Source organism: Mus caroli, chromosome 1 (assembly GCF_900094665.2).
Source record: "Mus caroli chromosome 1, CAROLI_EIJ_v1.1, whole genome shotgun sequence".
Classification (NCBI taxonomy): Eukaryota; Metazoa; Chordata; class Mammalia; order Rodentia; family Muridae; genus Mus; species Mus caroli.
In genome coordinates, this window is record NC_034570.1 from 110,600,431 (window position 1) to 110,616,194 (window position 15,764).

The 15,764-nt window shown below is 43.8% G+C and overlaps 1 protein-coding gene across 26 annotated transcripts in view; it reads left to right on the forward strand.

Annotated features, from left to right (window-relative positions):
- Positions 1–15,764, forward strand: part of Clasp1 (cytoplasmic linker associated protein 1) — a 209,264-nt gene that overhangs the window by 161,240 nt on the left and 32,260 nt on the right. For 15 of the 26 annotated variants that reach the window (XM_029477071.1, XM_029477080.1, XM_029477093.1 and 12 more), the window contains 2 exons: positions 6,211–6,354; positions 7,399–7,505. In XM_029477071.1, the coding sequence (XP_029332931.1) occupies positions 6,211–6,354; positions 7,399–7,505 (251 nt within the window). Of the gene's footprint in view, positions 1–1,942; positions 2,045–6,210; positions 6,355–7,398; positions 7,506–11,535; positions 11,653–15,764 lie in introns of all 26 variants that reach the window. The other 11 variants (XM_029477053.1, XM_029477049.1, XM_029477058.1 and 8 more) reach the window with 2 other exon arrangements.

Below are 15,764 nucleotides of genomic sequence, written 5' to 3' on the forward strand. Positions count from 1 at the left end.
GAACTCACTCTGTAGACCAGGCTGGCCTCGAACTCAGAAATCCGCCTGCCTCTGCCTCCCAAGTGCTGGGATTAAAGGCGTGCACCACCACACCCGGCTAACTTCCAATATTTTTTAATATTTCCTTTGTTTCATTTTTAGCTCCATTTTTCAGGGATGTTTCACTCTGCAAGGAGAAGGGAGTTTTAGTATTTAAGGTATTTTTTCAAAACGAAAAGCAAACTCACAGCATTCAAAGGGTATTGCCTAACAGACTGTGACTGCTGGAAGCCTCCCAGAGATACCCAACTATTACCTGGCGTGGCTACTTCAACATTAACCTTTTCCTTGTGTAAGTGTGCCAGCTAGATGTCAGTGGTCACTAGACCTTTTCCAGGGCACTGTATTGGTGGAAAGTAATAGAGAATGTTACCTGGAAACAAGTTTGCTGCTTGGCCTCCTTTTGGCTTCTGCCTGTGCAGCTGAGCAAGGCATTTAATCTCATGAGTTTCTTGTCTTTGAGAGGCTGACAATACTTAGCTGGGGCATCGAGAGCAGCCTTGATTTCAGTAAGAAAAAGATCCTGTTAGATCTTTTGCTGTTGTCTAAGGGTTGTTTGGGATTTGTTGCTGTTGAGAAACAAGTTGAGAACCAAGCTCTTTCCAGTACTTAGGAAGTCATATTATATATGAAAGACCATCTAATAAAGGCAATAGAATTTTTCCCGTTAAATTTGTTTGTTTCCTCCGGGCAGTGGTGGTGCATGCCTTTAATCCCAGCACATGGGAGGCAGAGGCAGGCGAATTTCTGAGTTTGAGGCCAGCCTGGTCTACAGAGTGAGTTCCAGGACAGCCAGGGCTACACAGAGAAACCCTGTGTCTCGAAAAAAAACAACAAAAAAAACAAAAAATTGTTTGTTTCTGTCTTGTGTGTGAGTATGTGCATGTGAGATGCTAGAACTCAGATCCAATGCCTTGGAAGGCTGGCAAGGCTCTCTACTCCTGTGCTGTATCTCCAGCCCTTAGTTTTTTGAGACAGAGCTTGATGAAATTCACATTGGCTTAGCACTTTTGATTTCCTGCCTCCTTTTCCCAGTGCTGGGTTACAGTGTGAACCCCTAAGTCCAGCCATAGTATTTAATTGCATGTTCCTCATTAACAATTCTCGATGCTGTATGTCTGCTTATTTTGTGTGATTCTCTCTGTCAAATGTTAAAGCTGGTGTCACTTTTCGGTGGGCTAGCCAGGGACCTTTCACAAGTGCTTGGTGATTCCTTGGCTTTATCAGGTTTTGAGAAATGTGAGCAATGGAGGCATGGCAAAGAAACCTAGGAAGAGTAGACACACTGTTCAACGCATCCAGAAAAGTATGCAGGTCTCTGAAGGGTGACATTTCTAAATGACTTAAGAGCAAGATGGCTCAGCGGGTAAAGGCTCTTGCCACCAAGCCTAATGAACTGGGTTTGATTCACGAAACCCATGTGGTAGAAGAAGAAAAATGTCTCTTACAAGTTGTTCCTGGTTCCCACATAATGTTGTAGTACATGTGCACCTCACCACACACATACACACACAAGTGTTAATGTAAAATATGTGTGTGTTTGTGTGTATATATATATATATATATATATACATATATATATATATATATATATGTATGTATGTGTGGGAGCAAGCCTAATCTAAAACCTAAGAGTTGACTGTGAACTTAACCATGACTGCTTCTCATGTCTCACTTCGGCTTCTGATTGCCCTTCATATCACAGGAAGCAAGACTTCTCCTCCTCTCACGAAGGATTGTGATTAACTAAGACACCCAGCAAAGATCAGGGTACTGAGGTCTCACTGTCCCTGACTTCTGACTCAGGGGCCTCAGCCGTGATGAAGCTTTACTTTGAGCCAGCAGACAACCTCCACTGACTGTTTCCTCTTTCTAATGCACCCTCCCCTCTTCTGCTCACCAGTCCCAGCGTCAGCGTAGTCGAGCAGGGGAGGATGTCCCTGGTAGGTCAGTTCCCACCTGTTCTGGGCCTGGAGAAGGAAACTTGGAAGAAAGTTGTAAACAGGTAGATGGAGCCCATATACTAACCCCAAGCACACACTCTGTCCACCTTCACATTGTCCACATCAGTTGCCCCCTGTGAGGCCACTGAGAATTACCATTAATATGATGGCATGTGATTCTTTCTGTGTGCCTGGTTTGATGTTGGTTCCTGATTAACTACCTTCCCAGTGAATGGTTTCTAAGTGTTGCTCACTACCGTATCAAATGGAACAGCAAGGGGAGTATCGTAGTATCTAGGACTCAGGCAGACACCTTTACCCAAGCTGGGGCCCAGCGCCCATGGATCAAGGTGCTGCTGCCATGCAGAGGAAGTGGGAACAAGAAGATCCCTGGGGATGCTGAGCCAGCTAGCCTAGTCTGCTTGGCAAGCTCCAGTCCACTGAGTGATGCTGTCCAAAAAACAAGGTGGGCAGCACCTGAGAAACAACCTGGAGGTTATCCTCTGGCCTTCATGTGAACCCACACATACAAACACACATAATTTTTTTTCAAAGTACCTTGTCTTCAATGGTTTTGTAAAGGAGATTTACTCTTCTCAGTAAATTAGAAACTTTGTGTCCTTCCGTTTTCCCACATTAGAAGTTTTTACAACTGAATAGTATCAACACTGAAGCATATATTAAAGTTTAATTTATGACCTGCCTGCTTGGAAGAAGTCCTTTCTTTTGTAAAGTGTACAGCTGGCAGGCAGATGATGGTCCAGGAGTTCTCAGCAGACAGTGAGTTTTGAAGAACCTTTTACCTACTCCTGAATTCTACTAGAAAGGAACAAACGAGAATCACTCGGGCTGAAGAGATAACTCAGAGGTTAAGAGCACTGACTGCTCTTCCAGTGGTCCTGAGTTCAATTCCCAGAAACCACATGGTGGCTCCCAACCATCTATAATGGGATCTGATGCCCTTTTCTGGTGTGTCTGACAGCTACAGTGTACTCATATAAATAAAATAAATTTAAAAAAGAAAATTGAGAATCACTCTTAAGATTCCATTTGACCCTGAAATTACCGGGCCATAACAACTTCTAAATTGTCTACTAGAAAAAGCTAGCAAGGGGCTGTGGAGATGCTTCAGTGGGCAAAGTGCTTGTATAATTGTGAGGGAGGGCCTGAGTTCAGATCCCCAGCACCCATGTGAAGAAGCATGGCAGAACATGCTTAAGATGCCAGAGGAGCGGAGGCAAGCAGGTCCCCAGAACTCACTGGCCAGCCAGCCTAATCAAATCAGAAATGCATGCTACACACACACACACACACACACACACACATACACGTTAGTAACACTTGGAAAATTTTATCAGGCTACCTTAGCGGTTCTGGCAGTGGTAGAGGCTGTGCAGGGGCATGTGTGAGTATGTTGTGTGTCTTTTCCACTTTCTGAGCTAGTAAGCATGAATTATACCCCGTGTTTTCACAAATGTTCTTTAAGTAGTTTAGTATTTGAAAGTGACCTTTTTGTTTGTTTTTGAGACGGAATATTACTATCTAACTTGGCTGCTAGCCTTAAACTTATAGAGCTCCTCCTGCTTCTGTCTCCCAAGTGCTGGGTAGAATTATCCTCCAGTGTAATCATCTTGATAGTAATGGCAGATATTATCTCTCTTTCTCGCTTGCTTGGATTCCAGTATTTTCAGTTCTCAGTAAATCACAGAGTTTAGGGACATAGCAGTCTCATTGTCAAAGTTTGATTTGAAATATTTTTAAAACATATTCTCAAGTTATATTTTTAATTTCTGAAGTTTTGATCTCAGAAAAAGACTGTACTTTGTAACCATCTTTAAGCCAAAGTTTGACTTTTGAGGACTGAAAAGGTGGCTCACAACTGCCTGTACCTCCAGCTCCAGGAGATACAAACGCCGCCTTCTGACTTCTGCAGACATATGCATATATGTTCTCATGTGTGTACATACACATAATCACACACCCATACACAGGGGAAAGGGAATAAAAATAAATATTTTTAAAGTAAAGGGGGCCGGAGAAAGGACCCAGCAGTTAAGAGCACTTACCTGCTCTTGCAGACCCCAGTGCCCACATTAGGTGGATCACAACCACCTGTAATTCCTACCCCACAGGATCTGACACCCTCTTCTGGCCTCCGTAGGTGCACAAGCATGCACACAGCATATGTATACACACATTCACACACTCACTAAATACATGTGTGTTTTAAATTTAGCATTGGAATTATTTGAAAAGCCTAATGAGTTAGAATTTAAAGGTCTTACTGTGTGCTTTCTTTCCTGAGATAAAAGTAAATCTTCATAAATAGGCAAGTATTTGCACATTGCCTAGGGCTACAAGCCTACTGTTCTTAAAAAATGCTGTTTTTTATTAGTATCATGAAAATCTTCAAGTTATTTTGAGGCATTACATGTGCATTATTCTGGGAGGAAATATGGTCTCTTAAAAACACTGGCACATTTCACAATGAAGAAAGACTGTTCCAGAATGCAGTAAGTAGAGTACTTGCCCAGCATGCCCTTGTTCTGTCCACAGCTCCTCGTACTATGGCATGGTAGTGTACAGCTGTCATCCTGGTACTCCAGGGATGGAGTCAGGAAAACCAGAGGTTCACAGTCGTCACATATAGCAAGTTCAGTACCAAGCCGAGGCTCTGTCTGCAAGATGAAGAGACAGTTTTCAGGGGCCTCTGTGCACATGCAAAGCCCAAGTCTCTGTGCATCCTTACTGCAGTGACAGCACATTTGTGTTTTCGTGTGCGGAAATTCTCCTGTCTGCCTTCTCCTCACCGTGTGATTTTCCTGCATGTGTGTGAAGTTTCCCTAACGTCTCATGAACTGTTTAACAGTACAGACTTATTTGCACACTGTTTGGAATTGGTTTTGTTCTACAAATCACCTAACAGTACCTTCATTTGTTTGAAACAGATTGTTTCATATGGTGCTTAAATCAGGAAAGTGTGTTTTATCATAGCACATCATCAGTAATGATGTTTCTCGGGTGTGGTTGAGAGTGCGCCAGCCACCTGGGGTCTGGGGTAGAGAGGCTGAGAGATAGTCTGCTAACAGTCTGTGATGATCAGGAGAGGAAATGGTGTCTGGTGCTTTTCTAAATGAATGCATTTAGAAAGGTGGAAAAAGAATTTTTTATTCCACAAAGAATATTCTTAGTTTTTAATTTGACCCTATATCATGGAAAGTATTCCAAAGACTTTACCGTAATCCTAAATATTATAGTCTCTGAAAAGATGTCTTACAGTATAGTCAGTTAAAATAAAAATGAAATAGAAACTATAAATAGTTTTGCATAATTTTTTTCTTTCTCTTGACTCGTAGAAATTAACAAGAAATGGCAATTGGTATTTACCAGAAGCATCTTTCAGCTTAGTTTGAGGGTTTTTTTTTTCCTTTGTTGTTGTTTAAGACAGATTCTCTCTCTCTGCTCATTTGACCTGCCTGGACCACACTGTGTAGACCAGGTTGCGGGCACTCAGAAATTGGCCTCTGCCCCTCTGCCTCTGCGCTGAGATAAAAGGCAGGCACCACCACACCCAGCTTCAGCGATTCTAAGTCAGTCTCCTCACTGATTCCCGAGTCTTTGGTCTTTAAGCTATGGCTAAGCCACAGCCTTAGGAGCACAGTGCTTGAGGGAAAGTTCCTGTCTCTTGTTTTAGATTGCTTTCCCATGGCCACCGTCACTGCAAGTGCCCCTGCGTTATCACTCAGTTAATAAAATTTTTTCCCAAAGGAAACAGAGTGCACTTTTGTCTATCTCAGTATCCAGTTTGTTCCCTCTAAGTCTTTGTTCTGCTTCTTAGGCATAAAAGAAGACATTTTTCATGTGTATTTAAAATTTCTAATTTAGAGCCAACTGCAGTGGGGTAGAATGTCCCAAGATAAACCCAACAGTGGTTTGTCTGGAAACTTCCTCTTCCCAGGGTGCACTGCCAGCTTGCCCACTTCTCACTAGAGTGAGAACAATCTTAAACATTTAATATTTTTATTACTATATAATGTGATATTATTAATATTCTTCTACTTCCCAGCTTCCTTCCTCCTGCTAGACAGCAAAGGAAATGTGTCATCCAAGGCCAGGGCATTACAACAGAAGCAAGGACTATTCCAGATTGAAGTCAGGTTCTCTGTGCTTGTGACCTCTCTGGTGGCGTGGTGCACACTTGTCACTTAGCCATCCATTCCTTTTCTAGGCAGCACAGATTGTGCTCATCTCTCTGTTTGAACTGAACACGCCTGAATTTACCATGTTACTTGGTGCCTTGCCAAAAACATTCCAGGATGGTGCCACCAAACTCCTGCATAACCACCTCAAGAACTCCAGTAACACCGGTGTGGTAAGTGCCCGCTCATGGTTTGATCATGACCTCCAAGGGACCCTCACCCAGCCACCAGGCTGAGTGACAGCCAGCTTCCTTGTCCTCTCTTAACAAGCTTTGAGCCTGCGAGATTGGGGTCCTTTCTGATCCTGGCTTCTGCTCCAGAAGTAAATGGATTTGGCACTCTTGTGGGTAAGGTTGTAAAGTCACTCAAATATTTACCAAGTTGTTTTATTATTCCTTCATTGCTGGAATCGTAGTTATTTTATTCCTGTAGTGACAGAATTACTTAATTGTATCTCTTAGCAGAGCTATTATTTGTTCCTTTCCCAATGCACTGACCAGAGGAACTGAAGAGAGGATATGTCCTGGGTGACATTTCCAGTGTTGTTCAGTCGTCATGACGCTGGGGGGGGGGGAGTGGCAGGAGTAGGGGGCAGCTGGTCACACTGCATCTGCAGTTAAGGAGCAGAGAGTAGTGGTCACTTGCTGATGCTCAACTCATTTTGTTCCTTCTATTCTGCCTGGCACTCTAACCCTTGGGATGACAATGCCGGAATTCAGGGTGGGTCTTCCCACCTTAATTAATCCAGTCTTTATTTATTTTTTTGGTTTGGTTTTTCGAAACAGGGTTTCTCTGTATAGCCTTGGCTGTCCTGGAACTCACTTTGTAGACCAGGCTGGCCTCGAACTCAGAAATCCGCCTGCCTCTGCCTCCCGAGTGCTGGGATTAAAGGCGTGCGCCACCACGCCCGGCTCCAATTAATCCAGTCTTGATAGTCTCTTGCCAACTTGTCCACTGATTGGTCTTTTACGTGATTCTGGGTTTTGTCAGATTAGTAGTATTAGTCACCATAAACTGACAGTGCCATTAAGCTTCAAGAGTTCCTGCAGAACAGTTATCTGTTGACACAACTTGCAGTAGGGTTGGGGTGGGGCAGGGATTGTCATTGTGGACAGACCCCATGCATTTACTTACACGTGGGTTAAGAGACAAAGGGAAGGGTGCTTGGACTTTCAAAAAAACCTTTGGATAATGGTGCCTACACTCCTTTGCCCCAGGGATCTCCAAGCAATACAATTGGCCGGACACCTTCCCGCCACCCCAGCAGCAGGACCAGCCCCCTGACCTCACCCACCAACTGTTCCCATGGGGGACTATCTCCAAGGTAAGCTCATTCCACAGAAGTGAAAAATGAAAATGCCCCATCTTTTGCAGCCTGCTTAGACTTAAGCTGAAAGCAGAGTCTAGGACAGGGGTATGGGCTCCCTCCTCCCGCCACTTGTAACTGTGGAGTCTTTGTCAGTTAACTCCTGCACCACAGTGAGTAGTTTGTGCTTCATGTTCTCTGTAGTTCTGCTAGCTCTAAACACTGAGCCAAATACCTCATAGATGTAAACACTGAAGGTCACATGGATTCTTGAGGAAGCCCTTCAGCTGTCCTCTAAAACGTAGAGAACTATAATGGTATTATTGAGTTAGCAATAGACCCTTTAGAGTCTGCACCAAGCCTGGGGTAGTTTTCCAGTCAGTTTACTACTCCAGACCTGCCTGTGTCCTATTTAAAGCAGATGCTGCTCTGCAAAGACAGTGGCTGGGGACTTGCACATCATGACGTTCAGCATGTACAGACTCCTGTTCGTCTGGGGGCCTAGCTTCTTACTTGTTAGTTTTATTTTTGTTTTTGAGCTGTCTGCTAAGTAGTCCTAGTTGGCTTGGAACTTTCCATATATAGCTTGTCTCGCTCGGCCTCTAGGCTCCTGAGATGGCAGTCAAATATCACCATGCCCAACAGTAGGGTGACTACACAGGAGAGGTGTCTCAAGGCTTCTTAGACCTCAGAGTGGTGGCTCTATGAAGCCACAAAATATTCTGGATCACCAAGGACCTCAAGTGCTATATTTTATCTATGAGAAGTCAAGGTCTTTGAGCTATAAAAATATGCCAAATATACCCTTTCCTGATATATTTTTCTGCTGAAAGGATGTCCACATTTATTTTTGGTTTTGCCTTTTGTTTTGAGACAGGGTCTCATTTAGTCCAGGCTGACTCAAACTACATAGCAGAGGATAACACTGGACTCAAGATCCTATGCCCTCACTCCTTCTCTCCCCCCACCCCCAGTGATGGGAATTGCAGGCATGTAAGATCAAGCCTAGCACACTGGTGCTTTTAAATACAGTGGATTCCTTTCTTACCACTAGCATCCTCTTCAGACACCAGTTACTCAATGTCATGGGACAAAGACAATCTGTACTTCGGGAAAGCATGTGTTCTATAAGCTGTTACCGCACCTTGCTGTCTTTGAATGCTTTGTATGGGCTGTATTATCAAGTAATATCTATAATATCAGATCCATACTTGATCTGTAGTATCAAGCATGATGTTATATCTCCAGATTTGATCTGTGTTGTTAGAGTTGCAGCATGTTAGAATCAGACAGACACTGATGAGAGACACTCTGCCCTTCCAGTGATTGACTGCTAAGATCACTGAGGTACATGGTTTAGCCTGAGTGAGTCATCAGGGTGCAGTACAGACAGTGAAAACTTTATGGAGAATGCATGTTCTCTATAAATTAATGCTTTGTCTCAGCATGATGCTTTGTATTCTTAATTAGGAAGCCTGTTCTTCCATAGTGTGTAGTTCGTATATCTTTCAGCTATTGCATTGTTAGGTAATGAGAAAAGATAATACCTCAAATTAAGTGTTTTACTACTTTGATACTAGGTTAAAAAACTGGCTAGAAATTAATCTTTGCAGGTTTCCAAAACATTAAAAATGTTCATTAATTCTTAACCATAGCTTTAAAAAAAAAAACTCTTAGGAGAAAGAAATGAAGAGATTTGTTTTCAATATTGGAAGTTCTGGCCATGACCAGAATATATATTCTCATGGCCATGTCTTCTTTAGTGAATTACTCAGTTAATGTAGTTTTAGGTTAAACACAAGAGTTGAGTAGCTTGCACATCTCTCAAGGGGTAATAAACGTCACCTCTGCCATGTTTCTAAGCCAAGCATGATCTTCAATGGAAAAAAAATAGAAGAAGACTGGCTGTTTGGTTGGGTTTGTTCGTTTGTTTTTTAGTTCTGCACATCAAGATGAACTAGGATTTTTGTTTTAATCCAAAGTTCTGTAATTTGATCACGGTGATAATAAAGGACTGTTTAAAAGTAGTAATAGCTCTAATTTGATGGTAGCTTTAGATTTCCCTGGTGAGAAAGTTCTTTTTATCGACCCAGTAGTATCATGTCATTACTGATTGGTGCGTGAGAGAGGGGTGACTGCCAGCTATTCCCAACTAATGAGCAGGTATGACCCGATATCTGAGTGGAGATTATCATTTAACACTTAATTATATTTTACAATTTTGTGGTAGAGAAGAATTGCAGTGGCAAGTATCTCAGATCTTGCTGCAGTCTGCTCTGTGTTCCTGATGAGCATGTCCCAGAACAGAATGGAACTGCATGGTCACCTCTGAGTGCACTGGCAAAGCTGCCCCTCAGATGGCTCTTGTGTTTCTCCTGGCTAGGTGAGGTAGCATCTCTAGACCATGGCAAGTGTTCATATCAAGCCCCGCCCACATGTGGAACCACACTTGGGTACCACCCCTGTTCCCTCTCTGCTTACCCCCAGCCTGAATGTGGCTTGAAAAGGGCTTTAGATCCTGTACCACAATGACCTCTCATCTCCAGGCTGTATTTTCCCTACCAAGTGGGTTCTGTGCCCCTCCTCAGGGATGCTAACACCCAGGGACACCAGCTGTGAGAACTGTGTTGGTGGCACTGAAGGTGGTGATGGCTCAATTGGTAAACCACTTGCCTTCCAAGCATGAGGACTTGAGTTCAATCCTCAGAACCCAGTTTTTAAAAAATGTAAAAGGCTAGGCACTTCTATTCCCAGCAGTAATGAGATAAGAGGTGAACACTAATCCCCAGACCATGCATGCAAGCCAACCTACCTAGCTTAGCCTACTTGGTAAAGTTCCTGGGTACTTGGACGTCTTGTTTCATTAAAAATAGAAGGCACCTGAGCAGCCCCTGAGGTTGTGGTCTGACCTCCATACAAACACATACAAACTGCTGCAGCAGGCAGGATGCTGTGGGCTCTGCCCTGTGTTCTCAAGACTTGTGGAAGGAGTTAGAACTTCCCTGGGGGCCTCGCAAGCCCAGGTCAGTTACTGACACTGTGGCAAGCAATTGGATAGCTGTGTTCCCAGGTGCGTTTGTTTCCTATGGGTGATACAGAAGCAGAGGAATGCCATTTCATGTCTGTAGTTTATTTTCTCCTCTGAGCTGGCCAGCTGAGACTTACTGCCTTCATTACCCACCCTCCAGTGGTACTCTGTCTTCTGAACTCTAACTAGATCCCCAGCTCAGCAGCACTGTCTGCTGCCCCATAGTCCCCACACTATAGAGCACCTCAACTGTCCCACTTGAATTAAGTCTGGAGAGTACTACCTCCAGTTCTTTCTGAAATGACTCAGGTACCACATTAGCATCCTTGGTTTCCAGTGCTTCCAATGTATGTACAGCCCAGGCAGACAGTACGCCCTCTCACAGGCATGTACATGGCTACTTTCGGGGTCTCCGTTGACTTTGGGTTGTTTTAGTTTTTGTTTTTTTTGTTTTTTCTTATCCAGATACAGTGTTTCTCCATGTAGCCTTGGATGTCCTGGAACTTACTCTGTAGACCAAGCTAGCCTCTAGCTCAGATCTCTCAGTAGACAGAGAGATCTGTCTACTTCCTGAGTGCTCTGCCAAATTTGTGTATTATTTTTTTTTTTAATGTAGAACTCTGTCTGCACATACACCTACATGCCAGAAGAGGGCATCAGATCCCTTTATAGATGGTCCTAAGCTACCATGTGGTTGCTGGGAATTGGACTCAGGACCTCTGGAAGAGCAGCCAGTGTTCTTAACTGCTGAGCCATCTTACCAGTCAACCTCAGTTGATCAATGCTGTCAGCTTAGCCTATGGTTGGGGAAGAAAAAATAAAAACTGAGAAGCAAACTGTAAAATGAACCTGTTCTTTTTTTCCCTCCATGTACAAAGTACTAAATTTTGCTCCAGCTGATTTTATAAGTTTGTCAGAAAAGAGGAATTCTAAAGAAACTCCAATGGAGCATCTTCCTCCTCCCCTCCCCCTTGTATCTATGTTTTTCTCTCTCTGATTTTCCTCTTCTGATCACTGCAGTCGGTTGTGGGGTTGGAGTGCCGACGGGCTATCGAAGCCCCCACCTCCCTTTTCTCAGCCTAACTCCATTCCCACCGCTCCCTCCCACAAGACTCTCAGGCGCTCTTACTCTCCCAGGTAACATGCTACCTGTTAAATTTGTTCAAGATGTCACAATATTATTGTGTTCCCAATATTGCCCTGGGTCTTTTAGAAAGCCTCTGAGCTCCTCTGGTGAGATTCCTGCCTCCATTTAAACTTGCAGGAATGGAGCCTGGGTGAGACAGGTGAGCAGGGACAGGCTTGGGAGCCAGGCAGCTGCTCTAAGAGACAGTGACCCTTTAACCATCTAACCATTTATTCTCATGGGCTGTTTGTCCTAGCATAGCAGTCAGGACCCATCATGATGTCCAGGTAGACCGAGGTGGGTGCAGTTTCCTTAATGTGAGTCCCAGGTGCAGAAGTGCTGTGAGACTGTGCTTTCCACAAGTCACTGTCCCTACTGTGAAATCACAAATACTGTTTCACAGCAACCAGACAGAAAGCCCTGAGAGGCGTTTGCTTTTTACTGCAGTGATGAGACAGCCTGAGGAGGAAAGGCTTTACTTCAGCTTACAGTTTGTAGTCTGTCTTCCAGAGAAATCAGGGAGGGAACTGAAGCGGTCGATAGCCATGGAGGAGTGCTGCTTACTGGCTTGCTCAGCCTGATTTCTTACACCACTCAGGCCTAAGACATGAGACCACCCACAGTGGGGTGGTGGGCTCCCACGTTAATCATTGGTCAAGCAAATGCCCTACAAGCCATGTGATGGAAACATTTTCCCAGCTGAGGTTCTTCTTCCCAGATATATCTAGCTCAAGTCAGGTTAACAAAAACAAAAAAAGCAGGCTAGGTTGTGTCATTGTCCTATCTCCCTAAAAATGCCCTTCAGCCCTACCTAGGGCTGAAGCTGGTTTCATGGCAGAGCTCCTATTCTTTCGCTACACCTGGTGTTCTTAGCCCTCAAATGACAGAAAAGAAAGGTCCCCAAAACAGACTTCCTCTCTCCCCATTGGTTTCTTTTTGTCATTCTGACCCAGTGACCCTACCCACCTGCCATCTGGTTCTCCACAGGGTAGTCACTGGGCTACATTAGGGTGACATGACCTGCCCTTAGGTCAATGGCTGCTGGTTGACTGAGTTACTCTTCCTAATCTAAGACTCATAGCGAAGTCCCTTCATGTCTAATTGGAAAGTTTACAGGTGATCAAAGCTTGGGCTTTAACCTAAACAGTTATGTCTAGGGATTGTGTCCAGGCTAAAATGGGGCGCTCTGTGTCACATGCAGATTCACCTCACCAGCCTCTGCACAATCTTCATGTGACACCCCTCAAGTCTCAGGGTTGGGGGCTAGAGAGGAGCACTTACTGTTTTAGTCCAAGCACCTCCATCAGAGGGCTCACAAATGCCTGTAACTTTAGCTCTAAAGAGCTGACACCACTTCTGGCCTCTGAGTGCCTATGCAAACACATGTCCATACAAACACAAAAACAAAAGATAAACATTTTAAAAAAGTATAATAACGAAAGAGAGACCAGGCAGGCCTGCCATCCATATCTCTGTCTGTACTTATATCTAATAAATTCATAAATAAACAAATAAACATTTTAAAAAAGTAGATTTAGGGTTGTTTGTCCAACCCACTTTGTGATGACAGCCTTCCTGGGAAACTCTTTCCTAAGTGAAGGCTTAAAGGGTATTGATCTGAAAAAAAGGCAAACAGTAGACAGCATCAAGCCTAAAGGGGGATGATGCCAGTCACTAGAGAACAGTCATCTCTCGCACCCAGAGCTCATGATTTCAGCTTCATTCTAAGGGTGCTTGAAGAAGAAACCTTAGGGATTGGACACACGCTGTTGCCGATGTGACAGCTGGAGTTGTGTTATTCCTGGAAAGTGACAAAGGGGACAACAGCTGGCAGAGCCTTTACTTTCCTCTTCTCACAAGAGGCCACTGTGATAGGGCAACCATTAGAACTAGAGCGAAATATTTTAAAGGAGTTTGGGTTGAAAATCATGGGGTGAATTTATCTGAAAGCCAACATTCTCTGAAGCAACACATTGAAAATAATATTGTGACATCCCTTAAAGACTGAACGTTCCTCCAGACCACCTCTCATCCATCAATCACTCTTTCAATTTTTTTTTCTTTTGCATGGGCTATGCTGTTATCTTTGGTTGTTGTGATTTAAAGTATTTAAGGCATTCTTTTACATTATTCATATATATATACACACACATATATATATGTGTGTGTGTATATATATATAATTTGAGTCATAATACTCAGTCTCTATATATATATAATAGTGTACTGGTCAGATGTATAAACACTCGTGTGTAGAAGCTGGTGTTGCAGAGTACCTAGGACAGAGACATGGAACATTCTCTCTAGTCATACTTTAAGTAGTTCTATAGAGTTGCCTTGGGGACAACCTGTGAACTCCAGATGCCTGGAACCCTGAGTACTGTTCTGTGTATTTTTAATTTAACTTCTCATGGGTATGCACATTGGGTTGCAGCTGCAGAAGTATTCAGGGATCATGTTTCTTTTTGTTAGGTTTCAAGGCCAGTTGAGTTGGCGTGTGTTGTTGGAACTCTCCTAATACAGCTGATATGTGCTTTCTTCCATTTATCAGGAAAGATGGGTTCTGTCTGGACCAGTTTTGCGGTGTTAAGTGTATAGCTTCCATCCATGAGAGTGAGCTCAGGGTTTTTGCTGTAGCCAGCATTATAAAATACTTAGATCATTGCACCCTCCAGTGGGCAGAGATCTGGCTAGTCCTATGACACTCTCCAAGGGAGGAACTTAGTAAATTCTGGTTGTTTTTAACTTAGAGGAAATGTATTTCTTGTGCAATGCATGGCTTGGCAGTGTTGCCATTAGGAAGAGATCTCACCAGTGGACACCTTGTTACTTCAGTTCTCACTTTGTTAAAGAACTAATTATGCTGTTGCTAGGTTCTGCACAGCAAGGATTGTTGGAGTGCACCCAGCTCCTTGGCTAGCTCAGGACTTTCTATAAGCCTCTAGCATCTTGTCTTTTCTTGAATACAGTATTAGTTACTTTTCTATTGCTGTGATAAAATAGAAGACTTCATTTGGGCTTATGGTTTCAGAGGATCATGACAGAGAGGCATAGCAGCATGTGGCAGGCATGACGCAGGAAGCTGAGCTTTAGCTATGAGCATGAATCCAAGTGAACAAACTGGGCCGAGACCACAAACACTCAAAGCCTAGCCCAAGTGATGTGCTTCCTTCAACAAGGGCTCACCTCCTGAACCCTCAAACAGTGCCACCAACTGGGGACCAAATGGTCAGATATCAGAGCCTGTGTGTGACATTCTCATTCAAACTACTAAATTCCACTCCCTGACCACCATATAATGATACAAAATGTTTTTAGCCCAATTTCAAAGTTCCCATAGTCTTTTCAGTCTAAAGCCCAGTCTCTTTTCAGACTGTAGGCAATCTCTTAATTATAACTCCCTGTAAAATCAAAGGGCAACTTACGTATTTCCAGCGTATAATGGCACAGAAAGGACATTACCATTTTAGAAGGAAAGGATGGGGTATGATCAGGAATTACTGGACCAACACAAGACTGAAACCTGGCAGAGCAAATGCTGAATCCTCTAGCTCTAAGTTCAGGGTAAGGGGCTTTCATTTCAAAGGGGTCAGATTTGTCTGCCCCTCCAGCTTTGCTGCCTGTGACGGCTCTCTCTTCCTTAGACTGGTTCTCCTTCCTGCGTACAGCTTTACTTGGCAGGTATCTCATGGCTCTGGGATCTCCAACATCTTGAAGTCTCCTCTGTGGACAGACTTCACTTTCACAGCTTCACAAAATAGCCTCTCATAGTCGCTTGCCCTCTCTGGGATTCCCCACCACACATTGTCTCTCTGAAACTGAAGGAAGAATCTTTCCCTCTTGCATCTTTCATGCCTGCCAAGCCAGTACCACATGGACAGCCCTACCCAGGTCAGCACCGCAGTGCATCTAAAGTTTAGCTGGTGGTGTTGCCTGGGGGCACCTTCCCGTGTTACTGTGCACAGCAGGCCTGTCTATCTGCTGGTCTGTGAGCAGCCTCTGTGAGCACAAGTCTTGGCTACTGCATGGAGCTTCTCAGTACTCTTCTCTCCACAGTGTAGTTTCTGTTTCTCTCTACCCCATTTGCTCTTTCTCCTTGAAGACTGTTTCTGTAACAACCATG